Source organism: Rhinolophus sinicus, chromosome 3, assembly GCF_057876585.1.
Source record: "Rhinolophus sinicus isolate RSI-liver-muscle chromosome 3, RSI-T2T, whole genome shotgun sequence".
Taxonomy (NCBI): domain Eukaryota; kingdom Metazoa; phylum Chordata; class Mammalia; order Chiroptera; family Rhinolophidae; genus Rhinolophus; species Rhinolophus sinicus.
The window spans coordinates 153324914-153338035 of NC_142503.1; the positions used below are offsets into that span (position 1 = coordinate 153324914).

At 46.0% G+C, this 13122-nt stretch overlaps 1 protein-coding gene across 2 annotated transcripts in view; it reads right to left on the reverse strand.

The window, feature by feature from the left end:
* The window catches only part of RORA (RAR related orphan receptor A), a 687564-nt gene extending 674794 nt beyond the window's left edge, over positions 1-12770 (reverse strand). The window contains exon 1 of one of the 2 annotated variants that reach the window (XM_019748671.3): positions 12412-12770. In XM_019748671.3, coding sequence (XP_019604230.1) covers positions 12412-12577 — 166 coding nt within the window. In that variant the 5' untranslated portion in view covers positions 12578-12770. The remainder of the gene's footprint in view (positions 1-12411) is intronic. The other variant, XM_019748672.3, reaches the window with a different exon arrangement.
* Positions 12771-13122: the final 352 nt, after the last annotated feature.

The following is a 13122-nucleotide window of genomic DNA, read 5'->3' on the forward strand; positions in this document are numbered from 1 at the left end:
CACGGGAGCACAGTGGGAAGGAGAGTGTTCCCCAGACTCAATGGCTGAAGGGAGCAGCCTGCGGGTACCACAGGAATGGTGGGGGCAGATGGAAGGGAGCAGCCAGACACGGGTCCTCCTCTGGCTCAGCTCAAGGCATGGGCTGTAGTCTCAGGGAAGCCCAACAAGTGATTAATAGGGTTAAACTTAAGGATTTGTCCTCACTTGGCAGGATCCAGCCCATGGCAGCTGAGCTGAAGGACTGGGGCAGGATCCAGTCCAGGAAAGGAAACTGGCAATACAAGGAAAGGCTTCAGGACGCCCTGGCCCTGGGACTCCTGCTTATTTCACAGAGCAACCAATCAGAACCAAGGAAGAATGCTCCAAGCCAAGGGAGCGGAAGACCTGGGGAGGGTCCAGGGGAGAGTAAGTCGAGGGCCCCACTGCTCCTGTGAGTGCTTCCTCATCAGCGCTGTCACTGCAGCCACGCTTGATGTGTGCCAGACACCTGCCAGGTGCTGCAACATACATAATCTGGTGAGCCTCTCACCCACCTTGGGAAGCTGGCACCATCATCATCCCGTTTTCAGGTGACGAAAGAAACAGACGGAGTGGTTCAGGAACTTACCTAAGGTCACACAGCAACCCCACAGCAAGCACACCTAGACCTCTAGCCTAGGGCTGTGTCACTCACCGCAGGCTTGTAACAACCATGTATACGGTCACCCAACACATCCAGCCGTGGTCTGAGTTGCTCAAGACTGGAACAGGCCTGAACCTGACATTGAGAGGAGGGTTGTTGGATCCAAGAGAAACAAAAGTGGGACAAACAAGGGCAGCTGTGTCCAAACCCAAGGCCCAGCTGGAAGAATAAGCAAGTAGAAGCTGCGCTTGCCGAGTAGGGAAGTGCGAGCGGAATCTACTGAGAAAGCAAACGGCTCTGCAGGGTAGTGTGGGAGAGATTACCTGCACAGTCAGTACGCACGTACTTTTTGAAAGCCACTGTGCAGAAGTAAAAGAATAATCCCTGCTGGTCGGCTGGGAGAGACCAGACTCCTCCCCAGGAAGTGACACTCCCAAGACAGCGTACAGGAGCCTGGCACAAGAAGAGGTTACATATTGAATGAATGAGCAAGGCCCACACAACGGACTATCGTAAAAGACAGGGTCATGAGAACTGTGGCAGGGAGAGGGAGCATCCTCTCTGGAGAGTAGGATTTCAATAAGCAAAGAGAGACTGGGACATAAGATGAGACATAAGTGGGTGAGGGAGGAGGGGCAGGGTGAAGGCACACAGAAGGAACAGGGGTGAGAAAGCCCAAGTCAAAGACACACAGAGAGGAAAACCATCAGAAGTGTCTGGTCGAAGGTGACCCAAACAGCAGGCTACATTGAGAAACGCCACCACTGGAAGGTAAGATTCAGGCTCAGAGCGCTCCTATTCACTGCTCCGTCCCCAGAGCCTAGCACAGAGCCTGCCACATACAAGGTGCTCAGCAAATATGTGTTGAGTGAAAGAATGCCACCCTCATGCTTTCATAGGGACACGGACTCCAAGCAAAAGGGGATCCCAGAATTTATATTCTGAGCCGGGCTAGGCAGAAGCATGCCTACGTGTAACAAGGTATTAATGAGCATGTGCTAAAAGTGGCATAAAGATACTGTAACATTACAAATAATAAGTATTTATATTATTTTCCCTCCCCCACCTCCTCCCTGAAATCATAATGAGTAACACCTGGAGTTCAACATCGGTTACTGTGGAAACCCTGCCGCCTTCCCTCCCTCCCACTGCTGCCAGCCCATGGCCACAGAAAGGCTGCTTCTACTCAAGCCCAGGACAGGGTTTTTCAAACTGTAGGAACAGCCCATCAACAGATCAGGAAATCAGTCTGGTGGCTCATGACTTGTCTTTATGTAAGAGAGCAAAACTAACAGTGTATCACAGGTAAAGCTTAAATATTTTATGTGAAAAGTTTATGTCAAGAGTGTTGAGTGTGTGTGCGTGTGTGTGTGCGCGTGTGTGTGGACGCGCGTGTTGGCTCACAGTGTAGTATACTTTCTCATTGTAAGTCACAGTACAAACAACACTTGAAAGACATTGCCCCAGAGGGGCAAGAAATTCCAATAATGGGACCCGCCTTTTCATATTCAAGCTGAATGACCTTTGTCTTCCTGGCTGAATGTGACTATCAAAGGTATTGTTCTTTAGGCCAGTAACCTGGGTCCGTCCTGAAACATCAAGAAATCCTGTACAACATACTACCTTCAGAATTAGTTCCTCCAAGGTATCCCAGTTTCACAACAAACAAACAACGTAGTTTGAAAAAAAATTTATTTATTTTTTTTAGTTACAAAATTACACATGCAAAATGCAGGAAACTGAAATACAGAAGAGCACAAAGAAAAAGAAACTCATAGATAATCCCACATCCAGGGATGCCCACTGTATCATTTCATCGTTTTAGTGGTATAAGTAAGTCCATGTTAATGTGTGTGTGTGTGTGTGTGTGTGTGTGTGTGTGTGTACATATACAGAGGGTACCAAAAAAATATGTACGCATTTTGAGAAAGGAAAAAACCTCCTGAAATTGGAATACTCAATATATACCGATAACAAAAGATGAATACAAGTCACGTTTGACTTCTGCAATTACAAGAGGTGCTCAAAGTGGTTACTATCAGCGTCCAGACACTTCTGATTACAGCGAACTATTGCTCAAGCAACGTTGACCATAGTGTCCACTTGTGTACATTTTTTGGCCCTCCTGGTGTATATACAAATACATATGTATACACATACACTACAGTAACAAAAGGGATCTCATTCTGTGCACACTACTATGGAAGCTGTTACTTTTCACTAAACTATAGATCATAAACATTTCCCCCTGTCAAATAGTTTTCTACTGCAATATGATTTTTACTGGCTATGTAATGTTCCATTTGCAGACTTGCTCTTGAGCATCTCTATAACAGGTACAACCTGACACCTTCTGCCTTGAGGAAAGAGGATTGCTGCCAGGAGACAGCGTCCCCCACTGCGCTCCCGGCTGCATCTCGCTCAAGAGAGTACAAAGTACAAGATGCTCAACTCGGTATCCTGTACTACACTTTTCGCTAAGCCAGACCAAGAGACACTATTTTTGCTGTGCTGTAGAATGGCTTTACTAACATAGCCACAAGCTCACTGGCTAATTTTTAATCAATAATAAAAATGCCCAGTGGGAATGTAAAAAAATAACACTTACTGACAATGTTCCACTCTTGACGCATAGCCAAAATAACTTGCGCTTACCTAATGCTGGATTAACTTGTGTTCGTGTCTTAATATCCTCAGGTGGTTTTTCTGGGTGAGGGCAGAGGCTTGATTTTGTACCTTACTGGGACCTCCGAGCATCCTGGCACAGCACACAAGTGGAAGGAACAGAAGGTAAGGAAGTGGAAGACGAGCGTTCTAGTCACAGCCTTGCTACGTACTAGGAATGGGACCTCACACCCATTGTTACATCTCTGTATCAGTTTAAATGAGAGGGTAAGCCAGACGATTCACAAGGCCCCTGATGGCTCTAACAGGCTTTATGCTAATAAAGCATGACTGGTGGCAGCATCATATCTCTCTCTATACTTATATCTATCTATATCTATTGTCTATATATCATATAGACAGAATGACCACCACATATCTAACACACACCCCCAATTCAAGATCAGAAAGTGAGCCTTAGAAATTTCAAAAACACTTTCAGTGTCGTTATCAGGTCTACTGATCCTGTGCGGGGGGCCTCAAGAAAGTTACAGAACCTCACTAATCTTCAAACTTCATCCTTCACACTGTGAAATTTTATATCTTCTGGGTTGACAGCCTGGTCCATAGAAACTGCTCACTTTCTGCATAAACGAGCTCATCAGAAGTGGTTCATCAGTGCCAGAAATGGTAAAATACAACTCTGGCAATTTCACCCCTGTCATCGTCAGTCAACGAAGAGGATCACTAAAAGAAGAATCATTTTTGATTACTGAAGTATTTCATTTGCCTTTGCTTTCACAATGCTTCATTAGCTGGACAGTTGAGAGTAACGGGCAGTTCACACCTTCCCAGGTGCCCTGTCCGTTCGCATATAATATCCCCATCACACAAACGTTCCTAGGGGCACACACTATATTGTTACTGTGGCCTGCTTACCATCCGCTGGTTTTAGAATTGTGCAGTGAAAATGAAAAGCAATGCAGTTTATTGAAGAGTTTTTAGACTTGCTAAATACATCCTTGTTTCTTCTGTGATTTGTATGTTGAACATCCATTAACACTCGCTCCTCCCCAACTCTGGCATCGATCCTACGGGATGATACAAGCCTCTTGGCTTCTGGAAGGGCAGACTCACATCTGGCTGTCTTTTCTCCGTCTTTGTCCATTTCTTCAGGTTTCTTTAAAACTAATTGGAAGAGTCAATAAACACGCCCGCCGACTCCCTTAACACACTAGGAAGCAGATCGTCATGCCCTTCAGACCTGTTCTTGTTCTGTTTTTCCAAGTATTCCCTTACCTGCCTCTGTCAATTGGCATTCTCGACAAGTTCATCATAACTTCTCAAAGTGTCAAATTTTCCTCTTTTCATTGCCCTTGTTAAAGATAATTTATAATTAGAAAGGCACATTCTGAGCCATTTCGGAGTCAATGCTAATTTCATTTTCTTTTACATTGAAGTCTCTTTGCCCTCTAGAGATTCCCTTCCTTCATTCACAGCCCCCACTCCCCAGCCCCAAACAGGCATTCTTAATCTCTGTATGCACTGCTCCATTCCCCTATTGCACCATTCTTATCTTTTCCCCCAAATACTTCACCCAGTGAAACACACTTTAGCTTGTAGTTCTCCTTCCTTCACTCCACTTCTGAGAGAAATGTCTGTGTCTGGAGATTGTAAAGTCACCTTCAGGAAAGAGGCATACAGTTGGCTGTCAATTAATCAGGATAAGACAGAAAAAATTACATCGTGTTCAGCTTGGCTTCTCAGTACATGCATTTCTGCTTTGGGGCTCAAGAGGATTTCTCCCACACAACCTAAAATTCATACTTATGCCTTTTGTTTGGCTATAACTAATTTTCTACCTAGCAGCATAGTAGTTAACAGTCTGGGTTATTTAAAACAGCAATTACCATACCTCATCATAAATTTAAGTCCTGGTCCCTCATTTTCCCCCCATTCTGTTTCACCTCTGTTCTTTGCAACCTGCCTGCTTATCCTCGGTAGCATTCGTTGCTTATAAAATAAGTCAAATGATTTCGTATTCTGTAATTTTTATTCCCACATCTAGTTTGACATACAGATTTTAAGCCAGTTTACTTTCCCCCATTAAGCACCGACCCAAATGTCACCATTCTTGTCACGTATACAATTCCATCAAGTTTCAGAGTGTCATTTATACACAATTTTATTTCTTCTTACTTCTTTCACACACGCCTACCACTTACGTACAGCAACTTCACTACATTCATATTTCATAAACTTCATCAGTATTCAGCCAAATCCTCCCCCAAAGTAAGCTAGGTATTTTTAACTGTGCACTGCCTTTTTCACAGGCTTGAGGATCCCAGACTAAGTGGCATCCTTCCTGGTACCCCGAAGAGTTTCATCTATTATGGTCTGTTTGTGGATCTAGGAACTTGCTAATAATTTTTAAAAACTTTAAGATAGTTCATAATCAAAACTCAAATGCCCAATAACACGACTGGATATGATTTTGGGGGTGGGAGATGAGAAACTCCCTACTCCATACTCGTTCTTACTCATTTTCAGCCTCTGCTTGTGCTTCAGGGAAAACAGCACTGGTACAGCAACTACCTGGGACAGCCTGGAGCCCTTCAGCCCCTTCAAGGATGTGGAAAACCTGTACTCGGCTGTCAGTAGACACTGCAAAGGGCTCCCCGGCTGGCCACCAGGGCCTCCGTTCTATGGACAAGATAATCACCAGGAAACCACAGCACCACGCATTGTCAATGTGCCACAGCACATAATGTGATAAGACAGTTTCTAATAATGATGTGTCAGTTAAGGCCATAAACATCTGTTAGGGAAAAAAAATTCTTCTCCCATCAGCACAAGGGGATTGTTACCTGTAATTCCTTTTAACATTAGCATGTAAAAACCGGAGTGAAAAGTGAGCCTGCCTAAGCCATGAGCTGTGGCACATTTATTACTCATCACACCCCATTCCCTTCTTCTAAGGATTTCTTTAGACAAGCTCCTTGATGTCTTTCCTACGAACGCAAGCAAGTAAATAAATAAATAAATAAATAGGATGTCATAACAACACCAAGACTCCCATATCATTACGTTGAGTGGGATGGCCCTGGGAAAGTCTGCTTCTGCCAATGTTGGTCCCAGCAATGTTTTCCCTACTGGTCCAAGGAACACAGGCCTAAGCTTGGAAAATGGGTTGCTTTGGGGGGGAATCTAAATGTTCTTTATTAATATTCTTGAAAGTTTTCCTTCTAACCCTTGAGTTTCTTAATTTTCCAGATTTATGAATCCTTTACCAAAGCTACTCCTTGAACATATCTAAGGAGGAGGTAAAATTAGCCGGCATTTCTATCTACCATTATACAGAGGAGAAGTCACATAATGCTATGATACTACAGTACGTACTTTATTTGCGAATACAAGAGCCTTCCTGAATATTTGAGAATGATTTTACATCCTCTATAACTCTGGAGAAAGAATTATGGCTCTAGATCCAGGTTGAAATTTTCCCATTTAAAAAAACAACAACACCTCAATTAACCAGACTCAACTAATTGAAGTGAATTTCTAGTTTGCTACTTGCAACTTAGAGAACAAGGGAAGCAAATAAAATATACTGATATCGAGGATTAGGAAAAACAAACAAAAAGGAAACAATTTCCAAGATGGGATGCGGGCAGATTTGGTCCAATCTCTGACACCGTCTCCATATACAGTTCTATAATATACCATTAGAATTCATCCTCAGAACAGTAACCTTGTGGTACCGTAAGATCCTCAAACATCAAAGAAAGATGTAATTACACCTTCAATGTTCTATCTAGGGTAGGAAAGGGAACCAGCACATTGCAAACACATATTTAATTTAAAAAGACAAAAAACATTGCTGATTAACCCACTGTTAGCCAAAAAAAAAAAATAAATTCATCCGTAATGCCTTGGTACCCTTATTAAAAAATCATGGTTTACTGTATATTAATCAACACTTGAACACTGATTATCTGGAGAGTTTTTTTGAAGCATTGATTCAAAATGATACAATTTTATGTTTTTCTAACATACAGCTTAATAAGAAGAGTGAAAAATTTAGCAGCTCATTTCCAAACCAACACTCCCTTTATGCAAAATTTAAAAAAAACACCCATAAATACAAAACATTTTTAAAAACAATGATAGAAGAAAGAGATCCTAAATTCTCAGCAAGGAAGACAGACTTCATATTCAGAAAGGTATTCCACATTCGAGGTTAGGGGCGTAGAGTCTGAAGGCCTTTCAAAGCAGCCTCTTCTGCTTTTAAGTTAGGAAGAACTTAACACTAATCTGGGATGAATGGGTCAGGAATCTCCTTGAGGCAGCGGATGATATCTACCTAAAAGTCCCTTTGCATTGTCTCACGGAAGACAAAAAGAGTGAGCAACAGAATATGTCATATGAGCAAAGCTGCATTTTCTATAAAAAATTTTTCGCAAACGGGGCAGTCACATTCTGACTTTCTCCAGACACCTGAAATGTAGTTACGTATTTTGCTTCTACAGACACCGAAGTACATATATATAAGCTTAAGAAGCACAATTCATCAAATAGACGAGGAAGATGGAGGGGAAAGGAAGAGCATACTCAGAAAAAAGTAGCATATGCTGTAGAGACCTTACCACTCCAACAGAATTTCTAGTGACGTCCAAATCACACTATAACTTCCTAAAGGCAAAAATGGGAGAATCTGGAGAAAAAACATGCATCTTAACTCAGAAGTGACAAGAGTATGGCTCAAGAAGTCATGGGCTTGTCTCAGTCGAATTCCAAAGGTCAGTTCTGGTGGAAAGGGGTCACTTTGCTTCCAAAGGTGATTCAGCTGTCACCAAAAATCCTCAGAACATTTTCATCCAGAGGCACAATTACTGCAACGAACATTCTTGTACCTCCCTGCACCCCACTTAGGAGTCTAGTGTGGAAGCATCTCATGGTTGGGGATTTACATGCAGGCTCCATATTTCAGTATTAGAAATAGAGATATTTTCTAAAGCCAACGGCTCCTCATAATGCCAGCAGGCTTTGGGAAATTCCAGCAAGTGACTAACATAAAAAGAGTCAACTATAAATGTTTTTCAGCCACGGAGGATTTGACTTCTGGATTAATAATTCAATTCTTTTTGAGAAATAAGGGGAATGTAGCAGAAAAGGTTATCATAACTATTATCAAATGCATTTTCTAAAATTATTCTATTACATTTTTAAAGGGTATAATTATAAATGTTTTTATGAGCAATTTACCGGAAAATTAAAAGTCCCTTAGTTTAAAAAATAATTATTCCATCCCTCTGGCAAAGGATTCTATCCCAGCCAGCAGCTCTTTCAAACTATGAGGCATCATTTGTTCACTGTGGAGAGCTGCGTCCATTTAAGAAAAGCTGCTCTGAGAATCAATCTCTAGAAAGGGTGCTAAATTGCCAGGCAAGAGCACCTACCAGAAAGTAAAATCAGTCAAGACTGAAGGGGGAAGTGGAGGGGAAACACTTTCAAAGTCTAAAACTTGTATGGTTCTCGAAGTCCTCAGGGATACAAATAAACTACAGGCCTTGTTAACTGACTTTACATCAATTTAAACTGAGCTTCCAGGGGGTTCAATCTCAACCCAACTGAGCTTTTCAGTGTTAATCCCATCTTTTGGTGTCGATTTTTCCCTTAGGTTGGCCAGCTCTAAAAGCATTCAACCTTCAGCACTGGTGTTCCAAACCAAGTGCGTGGCACACAGCCCCGTGAGGGTAACTTTAGTGAAGTGAAATATGTAAGCTTCTGGCATGCATATAATACCGCGATTCTGGAAAAGGGTTTTTAACAAGTTATGTCACAATGCTCATAGCTCCCTGAAGTCCCTGAAAGCCTTGTTAAAGATTAGCTGTGTTGTTTTTTTTTCTGCTTCATTCTTACTTCCTATGTTGCCTCTTGCCTTTCTTTTTTCCCCTTTCATTCTGCTGTAAAGATGGGACTGAATGACACCAGCCATCATCATTAATAACACCTAGAAAACGGAACAGTTTTCATTATAACTGCTAACATTCCTGCCCAGTTTGCAGGAGAGGGAGAGGCCATCTTTCAGATTATACAGTCACAGATCAGATTTCGGAAACTGAGACCCTAACAGTACACAGCCCATCTACACGTGGCTTCTCAGGAGTTTGGAATTCAACAACAGTTTTAAGTCTACCTAGGCAATGTCTCATGAGGTCACCTCAATGTCATGAGAATCCAGACCACAATCTCTGTGGCCTGCAAATGTTGGCTGGCTGGAAGCTAACCCTGCAACCCCTCTGGAAAGCATCTCCCAAATCAGAAAGCTTCCCACTTCACCCAAAGCCAAGAACTCCACTCAATCCTCCTTGAGGTTGAAAATACTAATTATAAGGTGATGATGTTTGGTTTTCGTTTTGAGTTGTGAGCCTTTATGTTTTAAGTATTAAAAAGGCGTAATCACCTAGTGTGTAGGTTAATTTCTTTCCGATATTGTAATTTATGCAACATTAATACTGGATGCCAGCTCCAATTTTCTTGCTGCTTACACTCTGCGAGCCGACTTGCATATTCTGCCAACTCCATTACATCATCTGAAAACCCAAACATTTCCCATTTTCAAATCACTCTCATCTACCAGGCATACTTACACATTCTCTTTTTTCCTCCTTAGCTTACACACACACAAAGACTGGTACCCCTGAGGAACAGACACTACATCTGAGGTTAAAGTCTGCAAATGCACATAATTTCTGGAAGCTATTACTACTGCTGTGTTAGCTAAAGGATGCTTCCATCTCTGACCTTCCTTTTTCCACTCAGACTGTTATATAACCTAGTGCCTGCGTGCAGGATGTGAGTTGAGTGTTTGGGCCTTACCTCCCCCCCTCCCCCCATTAAATCTCTTGAGGGATGGACAAGAGGTTGGTTCAAAGAGTGAGTGGAGGGGTGACCCTCTAGGGGGCAAAGGGATATGGGTCAGCAGGTCAGCTATGCAGGATGCATCCTACCCCTCCTTTCTGCCTCTCCCCTTTTTGCTGAGCCTAGGGGGCCGGTGGTACTGAATGGCCCAGCGTTATATAATTTGCAAGAACAGCAAGTTACAGATTTGCTAGTCGGTTCCGCAGCCTGCCACCCAGATCTCTTGCAAGAACACCTTCTGGCAAGAATGACACCTGAAGATGCTAATGACACAGAGGGTGGGGGTGGGGGTAAGACAGAGGGGAATGGCGGCTCAAACCAGAAATTAGTGTGGCTTCCTACATACTATACCCCTCTATCCAAAAAGAAAAAAGAAAAGAAGAAAAATGCCTCAGAAACACATGAAGGGGATTTTCTCCAGTGTTTCTGATTAACCCTGTTACATAACCCACTCGCATTCCAAATCCACCGTCTCAGGGTCTAAATATACTCTTTGCAGCCAAAAGCTGTCTACACACAAACTCACGGAGCTAGCGGCAGGTCCAGGCCCCCAGCCCTGATCCCCCTCCCTTCACTCCCGGCCCTCGCAGCCCCCAACCCCTTCCGCTCCAACCGCGGTTTCCTGTGTTCACTCTTCGGAAATCGCCTTTAATTAAATGTTTTTAGCGTGTGTCATCCTGATGGCTTTTACTGTACTCGAATTCCGTGAATGGGAAAGCGCCCGGACAGGGGGTGTGGCTAAGGTGGGGGGGAGGATACTGTAAAACAGCCAACACATGATCAGCCATATTCCTACCTCCAACTAAAACGTCGAGAGGAAGGGAGCGGCTCCCGGGGCCCACACTCGCCTCTCCCCAGCCCTCCCCAATCGCCGCCAGAAGCCGAGTGGCAAGAGGAGGGGGCGCGCTGGGCCAGTAGCCAGTGTCCAAGCCCGGACTGGAGAACGTCTCTGTGCCCAGCCCTGGGCTGCTCGGGAAGCCTGCTTCCTCCGGAGTGACAGGCGTGATTTATACATTATTTACAACAGTAATTAAAGCCGTAGCTTCCTCCCGTTCTTCGCAAACTCCAGGCGCATTCAAATAAATAATCCCCCTACCTCCAAGAAAAACCCCAAATCAGGTTCCAACACCTTTAAGAAAGAGGGAGAGGGTGAGTTTTCCGGAACACTCCACTTTAACTAGGGAAAAGCAAGAAGGGGGCAATGGAGCCCCTTACCCCCCCACACACACACACACATACACACACTCCAAAATGAAGTGTGAAAATCTCCCTGGGAGGGGGGAACATCGTTCGCACCATCCAACCAGCATTCAACTTGCACTGACCATTCCCAGGTTCTTGCAGAAACGCTTGGAACCTGAGAGAGGGAAGGATTCTCAGGGCAGAAATAAGTTTGGGTGCCTTTTCAGCTTTCTTTTTCTGCTTGTTTGCTTTTGTAGACGCTCACTCCGAACGCGCGCGTGCAGCGCCCCACAGGACCGCCGCCCTCCGAGCGCTGGCGCGCACACGCCCCCCGCCAGCCTCGGCGCGGGGCTTCGAACCCAGCTCTGCAAACTTGCGCAGCTCCCTTTGCCGCGCCCGCCAGACAACTTGGCGAGCACCTCGCGCGCCCGCTCCCGGCTCCCTCCAGCCCCTCTTCCAAATCCCAAGCCCACCGCTGTGCTCCCGAGGTGCCTGCGTCGCTCCCAGATCTAGAAGAGCCCCCTCTCCATCCCCGGGGCTTCCCTGGTCGCTCACTCTTCCCATCCCCTTTAGCTCTGTCGGAGATCGAAAACACAAACCTTCTAGGGTAGCCGGGGCACGAACTGTCAAGAGGAGAAAAGGTAAAGGGGGAGGAGGGTGGCCATAAACATATTTTTTTCCCCTTCTTAAATGGACACTGCCGCTTTAAAAGTTTCTTCCCGGGCCCCCACTCTCCGGTTCTCCGTATTTTGGGGGAGCGTATTTAATTTCGGCAACGCGGCTTTCCTCCTCTCTTTGCAGAAAAATCAAAGCCAGGGGGTGAGCCCGCCGGCTGTCAAGCCTCCTGCCGCCTCCCCCGCCCCCCTCTCCTCCTGCAACCCGAGAACGGGCTGCAAAAGTTTGCAACATTTCTGGGGGGCCGAGGGGGGAGGGGAGGCGATTGCCCCAGGCTCGGGGAGCCGCTGCAAGCTCGCGCGCGGCCCGGGACCCCGCGCCCCCGGCGCCTGCTCCCGGCCGCCCCCCGATCCGCGCCCCGGCTCCCCGCCGCCCCCTCCTCAGCCCCTCTCGCAGCCTCCTACCTCTGCTGGTGCTGGAATAGCTCTGTCTGCGCACCGGGGCGGGCGGCTCGCTCTTGCGGGCGGATTCCTGGTTCAACGGGGTCTCCCTGGAGCCGGCGGCCGCGTCCGCGCCGCTGCTGCCCGGCTCGCTGGCGGCGGGGTCGGGGGCTGCCGGAGCTGACTCCATGTTTTTTCCCAATGTAGAGATCGCTGGAGATGGCGAGCTCCGAGACTCCCTCTATCTTCTGTTTTCAGAGCAACTCTATGGTACCAAAAAAAAAAAAAAAAAAAAGGGAGAAGGAGACCGGGGAGAGCAGGAGGGAGAGAGCAGGCGGTGGCGGGCGGGCGAGCGAGAGCGCGAGGGAGCGCGCGGAGTGTGTCTGGGTGGACGTGTGTGTGCGCCCGAGAGGGGATGGGAGGCGGGTCTGGCCACAGGCAGCGCTAGCGAGAGCTTCTCCAGCCGGCCCCCACACCCAGATTCCCCACCCTCCAGACCCCAGACCGAGAGCCAAGGACTGGCTGCCAATTTTGGAAGGTGGGGTAAAGAGGGGAGGAGGTGGGGAGAACCTCCAGAGCCCCAGTACTCCCCTCTCCCCAGCCCAGGGACAGAAATTAAAATCGGCGAGATGATTCTGTGCCTACTTCTGAGACTGTTGGGGGAACAGAGCTCGTCCCCATCCGCAGTCAGCCTGGGAAGAAACAAATCCGATAATCCACGTTGAGGAATTGCAG